The sequence below is a fragment of the Hydra viridissima genome, unplaced genomic scaffold, assembly GCF_058129835.1.
Source record: "Hydra viridissima isolate aposymbiotic clone 2 unplaced genomic scaffold, HvirCarnegie_v1 scaffold_15, whole genome shotgun sequence".
Classification (NCBI taxonomy): domain Eukaryota; kingdom Metazoa; phylum Cnidaria; class Hydrozoa; order Anthoathecata; family Hydridae; genus Hydra; species Hydra viridissima.
The window spans coordinates 6,862,371-6,875,985 of NW_028324314.1; the positions used below are offsets into that span (position 1 = coordinate 6,862,371).

General features: G+C 29.4%; 1 protein-coding gene across 10 annotated transcripts in view; it reads right to left on the minus strand.

Moving 5' to 3' along the window:
- Window positions 1-13,103, minus strand: part of LOC149878407 (GATOR2 complex protein WDR59-like) — a 55,684-nt gene extending 42,581 nt beyond the window's left edge. For 2 of the 10 annotated variants that reach the window (XR_016447502.1, XR_016447504.1), the window contains exons 1-3: window positions 11,418-11,577; window positions 7,550-7,599; window positions 2,076-2,208 (exon numbers count right to left, since the gene is read on the minus strand). Coding sequence is in view for 4 of the 10 variants with exons in the window: in XM_090072450.1 (XP_089928576.1) it covers window positions 2,076-2,208; window positions 7,550-7,599; window positions 11,418-11,546 (312 nt within the window). In the remaining 6 variants the exon portion in view is untranslated. Of the gene's footprint in view, window positions 1-2,075; window positions 2,209-7,549; window positions 7,600-9,340; window positions 9,385-11,417; window positions 11,581-12,933 lie in introns of those variants that run through there. The other 8 variants (XR_016447505.1, XR_016447506.1, XR_016447503.1 and 5 more) reach the window with 5 other exon arrangements.
- Between the last annotated feature and the right edge of the window lie 512 nt (window positions 13,104-13,615).

The window sequence follows — 13,615 nt, forward strand, 5'->3', positions numbered from 1 at the left end:
TCTGCCTTAAGGTACAATTTGTGCAACTAATCTGACATTTGGTTATTTAGAAAATTTGACAACTAATAATAAGGTATTTTAAATTCCAGGTAGTTATTTCGAATTTAGATAAATTATGCTTTAGCATAAACACACTGAACAAATCATATCTTCTACTTTCTTTAGTGAAATACACTTAGCCATAAATCCCTAAAAAAAGAAATCTCCAATAACAAACCAACAAGAGCTTACTTTGGCCTTAATACAGTTGGATGACAAAAAAAAAACAGCTGACTCCTTAATTTCATTCAGCTAAGATAAAAAAAAAAATTAATAAATTTCTTGTGGGTTGTAAAAATAACGAGTTTTGTAAAAAGTACAATATAGGCATCGGCACAATATTAGCAACCTTACCCTACATCTGTCTTAAGACAAATTATGGTACTTTTGCTTTTAGTATCATTTGCAAGTAATTTCCTATGATCTTTTGTAAACTCAAGCTTGGTCTTAAAAATATGTATGAGGACTATCTAAGATTTGCAAAAGTTTTTTCTATACCAAGTTCAACCTTTTTATTTGATAGGAATAGGTCTCTTGCCTAGAGCAAATCTTTTAATTTTATAAGTTTATATTTTAACTCATTTTTAAATAGTATGTGCATAATTGATTAGCCCAAAAAAGTCAGAGTTCACTTTCTAAAATTAGCTTTTCTGTTTAGGTGACAGTATGTGATAAGCATTTCAGCCATATATTGACTCATCATATTGTACTATTTGTCATTACTTTTATCTAGAATTTCTGTGCAAGGTATTCCACAAACAATTGAAATTGAACAAAACACCACTTTCTCTATTTTAGAAAACCAAAAATTTATATTTGAGCAAAAGTATAATTTAGAGAAGGAAAAAAAATTAAAATCTTTTAGATAAAAACTGTGTATGCATTAATGAGTAATTTTAAACTGTCAAAATTTTAAAAAAATCAAGTTTTTAACATGTAGTAAGTATATGTATAACATTTGTATAACTATTGTATAATAATAAATACCTTTTTTAAACAATTTCTGTTAACAAAACTATGATTGTGCATGATTAAATTTGAGGATATATTGTAAATATTAAAGCCAATTTAGTGCAGGCTAAAAACTGAAAATATTTTGTAGACAATCACAACTTCAATTCTCATTTTTAAATGGCTTTTCAGGTGCTTTTAGATTGATTAATCAGGGTTTTTTTAGTTTATTTCGTCAGTGAAACAGTTATGATTCCCATTTGCTAACAGGAAACAGAAATTTTTTTTGTTACTTAAAGGCTAACAACATTGCATTCTGAGAAAGACCCTTCCAACTGATGACAACTATGCAACATGGAATAGGGAGGTCAAAGAAAATTTGCAATAAATGGAGGACATTCATAAAGCTAAGGAGTAAAAATTTGTTTTTACTCCTTAGCTTTATGAATGAATTAAAATCAATATGTAACATTTTGAAATATTGATTTAAAAATCTTTCAAATTTTTAAAATAGCTAGTAAAATATATTTAAAGGAAAATAGAAATAACTAAAAAAAAAACAATGTAAAAATTGAACCACTGATATTTTATTATTCCCATAGATGAATGCATTGTTAAGAACACATAGTTTTATTTCTTATTCGGAATCTTGTCCTTGAAAAGCTGAAAGAATGTTGTAAAACATTTATAAAAATAAACAAAAACTCTTTCATTAGTATAAAATTTTCTAACAACCAACCACCACAAATTTATTCAAAGCCAATACCACCAAAATCTCTTATATTCAAATCTCTATAATATTTTTTAAAAATACGCTTTACTTTTTAAAAAACTAAAGACATATCACACAGAAAGTTTTAAAACCTTTCTCTTTTATTTCTACTTACTTTTATTATTACTTTTATTATTTTCTATACTCATCTCACCCAAATTGTTTACCTTCTGAATATCAGAAAAGTGAAGTGAAATATATGGTCATTAATGCTATGACAAACACATAGGGTTTATAGAATAGCAAAGATAGAGAACTTATGTAAATTTGAAATATAGTTTGAGTCCAGAAAGATAAAATATAACATATTTACCACAGATGCAAATAACTCATCATTGGCAACATGAGGATTCCATTCCAAAACACCTGGTTCCCACTTGTTACTGTAGACATGCTTTCTTGAAATTCCAGGATTATCTAAGTCCACAACAAGAAAGCCCCGCCTCCTATGGAGAATGCCAGATATTACTTTAATTTATTAGTCATGTTATTTTGAGTTAAATAAAAATATGTAAAAATACTTAAAAAAAAAACAACTTTCAATGAAAGGTTTTTTAATTGAAAACCACATGGAAAAACAGCACATTTTTAAAGTTTTACTTATTGCCCCTGAAAAGAGTACCAGATATTTAATCTAGTATAGGAAGTTCTACTGTTTTAAATGAAAAAAATGATATTCATTATAACTGAGACTGCTATTTTTCCTCTCGTGTTTTCAACTATGATGCCAAAAATACATTACTATTACTGGTCAAAACTATCTTTTACAAATGCCCATAAAAAGCATAAATCAAGTGACTAAAAGAGCTCAAAAAAACAAAAGTTTTAAAAATGTTAAAACATTTTGTTATTGTTGTGGTTTTAATGTGCGCCATTCTTGCAAATTACTGACAAATGTCACATGTTGCTTTTTTGATTATTATGAGAACACTTTTTTTTTGTAATAGCATGATTAACTATCAACAAGAGTCGCAAGTTGCATTTTAAGAATATATATATATATATATATATATATATATATATATATATATATATATATATATATATATATATATATATATATATATATATATATATATATATATATATATATATATATATATATATATATATATAGCCAACAATTTTTATTTTGAGCGGTTGGTTAAGAAGAAAGAATTAAAAACATAGATGGCTCTTAAATGCGTTGAACAACAGTTATTTTAACACAACAAAGAGGTTCGCAGTTTTAAATTAAACAAGGAAAGAACTAATTTTACAAGGATTTTGTGTAATGACTTCAATGTATAATTTAAAATTTATCTCACATTTAACAAAAGATTATTAAAAAGAGAAAGTTGTTGTGTCGTTAACGAATACTCAGATTTTCTGATACAAAATATATTCTGTCTCTTAACATCAGCCCTTTACATTTATATATCTTTTTATAATGTCCAAAAAACGTCACGTCTATATTTATAGCTTCCTTTGGTCCGCATTCTGTTGACTTTTTTACGGCATCACATCCCTGAAACGTATTGGCTTTTGCCCTCTCGTTGATCGAGTGCTTCTTCGATTTTCAATACATTCTTCCTTGGGCAAAAGTACTCTGCATGTATCAAGTTTCTCACTATTGTATTCATTATTTACGGGATCATGACTACAACCTTCATTATCCTCTGATGTACTAGTCTCGATTAGACGTTTATTAATTTGGTCACAATGCGCCAACGTCCCCAAATTTTTTCTTATTATAATGGCAGTGTTTTGACCGGCTTGGGAAATAAAGGCTGCTGGTTCTGGTTTTGAATCTGGTCTTTGACGATACCATAATGGTGATCCACTCTCAAAGCTCATAGTGAGAGGAGATCTCAACTGTCTACCCATCATCTCAGAGGGACTTCTTGACTTTCCTGCATGAGGTATTGACCTGTAACTCAGTAACATTCTACTTAAATATCCACTTAATAAGCCTTTATCTGGTGAATAGGCTTTCAAACCCATTTTAACAGTCTTCACCATTCTTTCAGCTGCTCCATTAGATTGAGGATGATATGGTGGGGTCTTATACGGTAAGCACCCTATTTTCTTCAGCCACTGGCATAAAGTGGTGTCATGAAATTCTGCAGCATTATCTGACACCAAAACTTCTGGAACTCCATTTCTTGAAAACACACTTTGAAGAACTGTCTTAATTGTGGAAGCTTCACGATTGTTTACCTTAATGACCTCCGGCCATCCAGAGAAGGCATCTACTAGAATCAAAAATAATCCAACACCCTGTATAGAGGCATGGTCCATATGCACTCTGCACCATGGCTTATCTTCACTGGGCCATGTATGTACTGTCGTTTCATTCTTCACTTTTATCTCTGCACACCTTTCACAACTTTTAACATACTCTTCCACATCTTGACAATAACCTGGCCACCATGCTTCCAACTTTAATCTACATCGAGTTTGCATTATTCCACAGTGTATGTCATCATGGACCGATTTGATAAATCTTCTTCTCATTGTCTTAGGAGGTACAATTAGGTCACCATTGCAAACAATTCCTTTTTCAATAGTCAATTTGTCTTTGTTAGATTTAAAAGGCTTTTCTGCAACGGAGCATCTGCTCCAATTATTTTTATCAATTCTGGCTTTAATATCCATCAACAGTCTATCATTTTCTGTCTCTCTCCTAATCTGCTCAAGGTTCACGATGTCTGATTCAACTAAGTGTATAAAGGTTTCTTGGCTATTTTCTTCACATTGCGAATGAAAAGACAGTCGTGATAGTGCATCTGCATGGGGAATAGTTTCTCCCTTTTTATAACTGATATCATAGTCAAATGCCATCATTTGCAGTGCCCACCTTAAAATTCTCGCAGATGCCACTTTTGGAAGTTCCTTAGTACAATCAAATATGAATTCTAATGGTTTATGATCAGATATAAGCTTGAATTTTCTACCTAACAAAAATTGCCTGGCTCTGTGAGTGGACCAGACAATAGCCAGTGCTTCTCTCTCTATATTAGAGTATCTTGTTTCAGCATCTGTTAAAGACCGTGAGAGAAATAGTACAGGGTGACCATCTTGTGATAGTATACCAGATATTGCTTTTTCACTGGCATCAGTTGTTAATTCTAGATCTTTATTGATGTCATATACTTTTACCACAGGGTCTTCACAAAGGTTCTTCTTTAGTAACTCGAATGCATATTGATGTTCTTTCTTCCATTCGAACATAACTCCTTTCTTCCTTAAATTATTTAACGGTAGAATTTTTTCAGCATACTTTTCAATGTGTCGACCATAAAAGTTTACTAATCCTATGAAAGACTCAAGTTCCTTTTTATCCTTAGGAGAACTAATTTTAAGTATTTTGCTGACCAAATTACGATCTGGAGTCACCCCCTTTTCTGACAGTTCGTATCCTAAAAATGAAAGAGTTTTTGTTTCCATCACTGATTTACTTTTATTTATAATCATTCCTGACTCTTTTAATTTGCTCAAGATTTTTTCTAAATTGAATTTCAGTTCTTCAGCATTTTTACCACCTACACAGATATCATCTTGAAATATAATCATATTAGGAATAATATCGCCAACAACCGATTCTATTGCTCTCTGAAATATTGCACTTGCAGTTTTTATTCCAAATGGCAAGCATGTCCATCTTAACAATCCAATAGGGGTATTAACTGTTGTTATTTCCTGTGCATCCTTATCCATCTCAATTTGGTGATATGCCCCCTTGAGGTCAATTTTAGCAAAATACTTCATTCCTGCCATCTTATGGAATACATTTTCAATATTTGGAATAGGATATGAGTCTGAACAAATTTTTTGGTTAACCCCTATTTTGTAGTCTGCACATATGCGTAAATCTCCATCTTGTTTTCTGACAATAACAAGTGGTGAGGCCCATTTGCTTCCACCAGGTGGAACTCTTTGGAGCAATCCTTGTTGAATCATTTCATTGAGCTTTTTTATCACTAATGGTCGTACATGAATAGGAAGAGGTCGAGACTCAAAATAAGACGGTTGCATGCCACTTTTTATTAATATATTTGCTTTGTAATTTAATAATCGTCCTGTAACACTAGGTTCCACACTGTTAACCAAACTTGTCGCCTTTACTTTTATTATGTCCATACCAATTAAACCATGATTCTTTATACAGTCTGCAACAATAATTTTTACAATATTTATTTTAGATTTTGTTTCCAGTGTTGCCTCAAATTCTCCTAAAACTTTAATAATTGTGCCATCAAATTGTTTTAAGCGAAGGTGGCATTTTTCTAACTTAGGTTTAGACATTAGCTCCCAAAAATTTCTTGGTATAATTGTGACTTGACTTCCGGTATCCACTTGCATTTTTATATTAAAGTCATTTATTTTGACATAAGTTTCTGAGTTCGAGTCATTGGTGAAAATAGAATAAACACTTACATCATCATTCTCTATCTCATCTACTTTTCTTTCATATTTATTACTTGATTTGCATACATTTTGAAAATGGTTTAGTTTCCCACATTTTTTACAGTTTTTTCCAAATGCTGGGCATTTTCGTGGTAAGTGTTGAAGACCACAGTATTTACATTGATTTGGTTTATCTTTATTTTTATCCATATGGTTGACTGAAAGGGGTTCTACATCATCAATGTTGTTCTGTGCACTAAAAGAGGATATTTGTTCTAGCTGCCTGATGAAATCAACACAAGATCCTAGTTTAGGATATTCACCATTTTGTAACATTTCAAGAGCTTTAATTCTCTGATCAGAAGAATGCAACCCATCAATTAGTCTCATTTGAATAAGATCATCTTCTGCAGTCTGGCCATCTTTTCCTAATTTTTCAAAGTTACAAAAACGTGATGCTTCGCGTAATCTTTGTGCATATGATACAATGTTTTCATTGCTTTGCTGTTTTAGAGCTAAAAATCGGACTCTTTCAGCAATGATTAGTCTTTTTTGAGGTCTTAAATAGGACATAATAACATTTTTAATGTCAGTAAACATCATCCTTTCTAATTCTTCCGGATATACCATAAGCGAAATCTTTTTAATTGCATCAATACCTGCTTTTGACAGAAATAAATCAGTTATATCGCGATTACCGTTTGCCTCATCTGTTAGTTTTTTTGATCGTGCAGTAGCTGAAAAGCATCTAATCCAGGCTTCTGCATTGTCTGGATCATCTAAAGTTAAATCAGATCCTACTCGTAGCGCCATTGTTGTGTCGTTAACGAATACTCAGATTTTCTGATACAAAATATATTCTGTCTCTTAACATCAGCCCTTTACATTTATATATCTTTTTATAATGTCCAAAAAACGTCACGTCTATATTTATAGCTTCCTTTGGTCCGCATTCTGTTGACTTTTTTACGGCATCACAAAAGTTATCTATTTTAAGCTTTAAGATATTATAAAGTAAACCATATCGTGTAATATTATAATAAGAAAGTAAATGCTCATTTACGTATGAAAGGCCCAGACTGCTACTGAGTACAATAAATTAATAAAATGGACTTTTCCATTTTTAAAATCAGTTCATAAGCCTTTATAAACTCTACAAGAACAGGTTTTCACATTTGTAAAAATAATTAGTTAAATATATTTGTTAAATATATTTATTATTATCAAAACAATTCATGTAATTTGAATAAGAATGGTTTTTCCTAATGATTTTGTATGAACAACCTTTCAGACTATCTAAATTCAGATTTACAAGTAAATGTATCCAAGAAATCAATAGTTTAAGAAAAACACATTCAAACACATCAAAATGCATAAAAAAGTTTAAAAAAGGAATACGCTGCTAAGACAGCTAATTTCCCACTTCTGTTCACACCCATACAGCTAGCCTAGATAAAAAAATAGAATAAAAAAAATTAGCTACAAACCATCGAAAAAGTCTAAAAAATGTTATACAACTTAGACTTTAGATTTTACTATAAGACTATAACTGTTTTGTTTAAAATGTTTTATGTATATAGATAGGCTGACCAAATACTTTACAATATCATGATATTGTATTAATATTGATATTAAGATCTTAGAATAATATGATATTATCATATTAATATAATATCACAGGACAAAAAAAAAAAAACTTTTTCCATTGCATGAGATATTTTAAACTGAACTTTATGTACTTTTTGACATTTATTTCAAATCTAAGTAGATTTTTTGTTGGCATTCAAAAATCAACAAATTAAATATTTAAAATATTTAATTTGTTGATTTTTCAAAAATTAGCTTTTTTTATAGGCATTTCCATATAATAATTACAAAAAGGTAGTAATAACATTTCAAAAAGATATAAGTGCAGACACAATCCTAACTTATTCTATTACATGTGTTGCAGCTGTTACATTTGTCCAACAAAAAAAAAACACTACCAACTTTGTAAAACTAGTGCATAGTTCTTATTTCAATCTTCAGATTGGTGATCAAGACAAATATTTGGCTTCATCATGCCATATTTATGAAAAGATTCTTTGTGATTGGAAAAAATGAAAAAGAAAAGGTCTAGGTTTTGGAGTGATTTAGCAAGAATCACCAAACCACATTATTGACCACTTGGATATACTAAATATCCAATGTTATAACATGGATATACTGAATATCCATGTTATCTTTGCGTGTGAGATAATTGAGCAAGAAATCAGCACTAGATATAAAAAGAATGGTTTATTCATGCCAATCTTGCAGTAGGCATGCCAAAAATTGAGAATGAACCAATTTTTCACAAAAAAAAAAAAAGTTTTTCTACCACACCATTTTAAAATTGGCTCTATGAAACAATTTAATAAGGCACTGAGAACTGAGAGCGTTTCTTTAAGAACATAGTTTCAGCATTTCCAGGTTTGTGATTAGATAAAAAAGCAGGAGTTTTAGATATATCTTTTATAAAATAGCAAGTTTACTGTTTTATAAAACTTACAGCAAGGGGAGTGGTTTAATGAAGATATTAAGACAAAGATCATTACCAAAAAACACATGATGTTAGACAACTGTTTGTAAATTACCAACACTTTGCAAAAAATCACAAAAAATCTGTAGTTTGCAATAAATAAAGATTAAAATTCAGTACATTTAAATCATGTAAGAAAAACTGTCAATATTAGCACAATAATTTTTTGTTGGCCTGTGTGTTTTATGTTACTAAATTTTTAATGTTGGACAATATTTGATTGGTAATTGGACATATTTTTTTAGCCCTGCATCTTAGGGTGGTCCACATAAGCATGGTAAAGAATAAGGTTACATATATATTGATATAAACTATTACATGAAAGAACATTTTGTGAAAATTTGATTAACTTTGATTGATTTAGAGGTTAAACAATCACCTTGAAGTTAATTCATAAGTGTGAAGAAAGACGCTAATACCTAATATTACTAACATGACAATATTGTCTATGTTGTAGGCTCTGTTTTCATAATGCTTAAGTTATGTTTAGTTTTTTACTTATGCTTTCATCTGAAATTAAGTATGAGAATAAGATATTTTTAGGTTAATGATTTGCTGAAGATAGAAGTTAAAAAGTTGTAATATAAAAATTGATTTAGTGTTGATGATAAGTTCTAGAGCCAGTTTACCTTTTTACTTTGTAATTGCAGCAAAGTAGCTATAGGGTCCTAATTATTTGAATAGTCTTTTGTCAGTATCTAAACAATATACCAGATTATTAGTGCAGAGAAGACAGTCTAATCCACTGGATTAATAGATTAAAAACCTGATTTCTCCTTTAACTCTATTTGCATTTGTTTCTTTAAATGAGCTTCAGCCACGGAATATAAAAGTTATGACAACAAAAACAATACAATTTTGAAAATAAGGTTTTTAACAAAAATTAGGCTGATTGGGTAAATGAACTAAGCCTTTATACACATAAGTACTAAAAAACAGTTTTCTTCTTTCATCATAAAAACGTGAAAAGAAATCTTATACAAACTGTTCATTTTTTCAAACTGTTACAGAATTGATTGACATATTTAGGAAATCTGGAGGAACAACTTTTACTAGTTAAAGATATCAGAATAAAAAAAATTTCATGCTAAGTAGTAATGTCTTAAAAAGGCAATACACCAAAGCACTGAAAAATAAGCTGAAAACAAAACTCTGTTCAGCTGTATGTTCAATAGTTTTTGACATATCCTGTCAGGATGCAAAAAAAATTACAGATAATTTTGATTGTCAAAGTTACTAGCAAGGAAGGCTTCATGAGTAGAATAAACAAAGAAAGCATAAAGTGATAAGAACAAAAAACTAATAAACTGCAACTAAAGAAAAACAAAGATAAAAAGCCAAATCAAAAATGATAAACTGATGTATTTGTTCTTCAGTAAAGAAAACATGGATGAAGCATACACTGAGAAATGTGATGCAGAGTCATATAAAGGTGATACATTGTTCATATAAAGAGAACCAAAAGGAAATAAAACCAAACGGTCATATAAAGAAAACCAAATGGAAAATATTTTCAGTAACAGTAAAAAACAAGTCATCCTGACTAAAGATGTCACAGGTAACTAACTGAAATGCTATCCAGCAGCTGCAGCACAAGCTCAGGGAAACAATGTTGATAAGATGTTGTTTGTGTTGTACATCTACATCTATGCTTGGTTTGAAACTCTTGTATCTATCACAACTCTAAAAAATGACTTGCAACTTACTTGTTTGTTTTAAATATATTAGAATTCAGTTGTTATTATTAGTACCTAAGTTAAGTGACAGTTTGTATTATCTTCTTTAATTCAAATGTTAAAGTGCGAAAATAAATGCTGACAGTTACAAAATTACAGTAAAAGGTAGGTTGAGAAGGCCTACCACAGCAAATGAATAAGAAGTTCATTTATGCAGACAAATCACTGAGCTTTTTATGACTACCAGTATTCTTGACTTACCTGATGTGTATCTTCTCAGCCAATAGATATATGGAACAAATAGTACCCAAAGTTGATACAAGAATTCATAACAGTGAAATAAATTGTGACTTCTTTGGATGCTAGCTTTGCTTTTTGTGATGAATGAGTGACACAGCTTAAGTGGAGTCAAACTATTTTAGGATTTCAATGCCTTCGCCACCAATGATGAGGAGCAAAGAGTATTCTTACAAGAACATTCTATATAAGTTCCAGAAAAATGAGCTATTATTTCAGAAATCTCTCAAAATGATTTCAAAAAAAATTGTTACTGTAGTCTGACAGACTTTAGTCCAGCTTTTTACGTAATCAGGGAATTTAAAAGTTAGTTGACTTGATGATAGACAATCATGAAATAGCAGAAACTGTTTTTCCTTATTTTTGCCCTGTTTTACCACCTCACTGCAATGACTGTGTTAATTTTTAAATGAAAAATATTCTTGTAATAGATTTTGTATTTTGTTAGGAATTGTATCACAACTGATTGTGTTATAGACTATTCAGTTCAGTTTTTGTATATAGACTATTCAGTTCAGTTGTTGCATATGTGCACTATTTTAATACAGAATTTATTTAGTCAAGAGTGTTGTGCAACCTCTAAATATGAATAAATTTGCATCAAAATTTGTCCAAAAGATGCATTTATAAAGTTAGCCAAATAACTGAGTTCAAATTGCAGAAAGTTACTAAAAAAAAATTTTTAGGACCACCCGATGTATTTAATGTAGTAATGCTTGAATAGTACACTTACATTCCAATCCTCATAATTTAAAGATGTAAACCTTCTTGAATTAATTCCCTCAACAGAAAACATCTTATTTCTATCACTAGTTCTTGAAGCCAAATCAATTGAATCCTCAAAATCTCTATTCAATGACATTACTATAATTATTTCCTGATGCTATGAGTAAGTTTAAAACATTGTTAAGGTTTGGAACTAATATATCAAATAAAAACATTATAAAATTAAACTTAAAAAAAGTATAAACACATATTACAACTAATGCTATATATAAATTATGGATAAAGCAACATTAAAAAAGCTATGAAAGCACCAAAAAAGTTCTTCTGATTTCATTGTGCAAAAAAAAATACATAGATATTTTATATTTATATAAATATATATATATATATATATATATATATATATATATATATATATATATATATATATATATATATATATATATATATATATATATATATATATATATATAAACACACACAATTATTTTATATCAAAACTTTTGGATAAAGCATGATCTCACAAATTTATTGTATATAAATGTTAAAAATACACTTTTGAAAAAACAGGTAGTTAATTGCACAAAATCTATTTGGATATTTACAAATGTCACACATCTATACCTTAATAAATATGTTAAAACATGCGAAAAGAACTTTTATCATGATATTAAGGGAAATGTAATTTAATTAATCAATCTAGAAACTTGATATGGAATTTTTTACAGTATGTATAAAACTTGCAAGCATTATTCATAGCCTTCCCATGTTTATAGTATGAATGCTCCAAAGTTAAATTTTATCCTTAATCCACGAAACTTATATTCAATCATGGGTTCAATTTGAAAAAATGCTTACATTTTCAGTTTGCAACTAAGTTTGGGAACTTAGTTTGTAGCTAGAAATTTTTAAATAATTGTTCTTAAACTTTTATTTAAAGGTATTAAACTTTAATGATATTGATAGTTTAATCTGATTTGCTCTTCCTAAAAAATTTTATGTTTCTCTGAGTCAATAAAAAAGCTATTTATAGAGATGTAAAAGTGAACAAATAAAATTACTGCTAATTATAGAAAATGGAATAGAGAAGGTAAAGTTAAGTGCCCAAAACTACATTCAGGATAATTTATCAGCATTATATGGAAACAGTTGCTAAATCATATTGATAAGTTAGAATAACAAATGGAAGAAAATGAATATAGGCTAATCCCATTTGTTAAGGTGTCTATTTTTTTATATAAGGAGAACAAAAAAATTTAAAAAAAAAAGCATATAAAAGAAGCATTACAACAATAATACTAATAATACCTATAATATAACATATGGATAATAAAAATATTTTTAAACTTTTTTAAGAAAACTTTGCTAACACTTTTAGGAAACATATAAAAGGAGGACTGTTCTCTCTAAAGGAGAGTGATTGGTCACTATGCATTTATTGCAGCAATTTGGGAAAATGATGTACGTGATGTTTGTTTTGGTTTATATACTTGCTTGACTTTCAGACTAAGCATTCATATAACCTTATCTAAACTTGGAAAAAAGTGTGAGCACTTCAAATCCATGTACATTTAATCATTTGATTATTTTCTTCACTTTCTATAACTCAGCTCTCAATAGGTTCAGCCAGCAAGCTTCACAATCTATCCACGGACACTTAAATTCCCTCTAAAAAACATCTGGAAAAGTGGACTCTATTACAAACAATGATTTGGTATAATTGAACATGTTTAACTAATTTGATTAAAATGTTCGTTTCTACACAACTCAAATAAGTTAATATTATCTTAGAGTTATTGAAATATTATGTTAAATTATATATTTTCAGGAAACATAGATCAATTATTTCAATAACTTCCTAAATTAAACGCGTTAATTAATATAGTTTGATGGGTTAGTTTTTCTGTTGACATAGTTGTGTCAGGGTGAGGAGGAGTCGCTCTTGGAATGCCATTGTGGCTAGCTCACCGCATGCGGCTCTTTTTGAATATGTTTTTTAGATCTTGTTCTCACTATTAAAAAAAGTGTCTTGCAACAAGAAAGCTCAATTTATGGTGATAAAACAATTGAAATTGTTAAAAAGCTTCAGATTGATCAGATAAAAGCTGAGATTTACTTTGATAGAATAATTGAAAGTTGAAGTAAAATTTCTGTAAAAAGTTTGAATAAGTTTTTATGCTAACTATTTTGGTAAAATAGTAATCA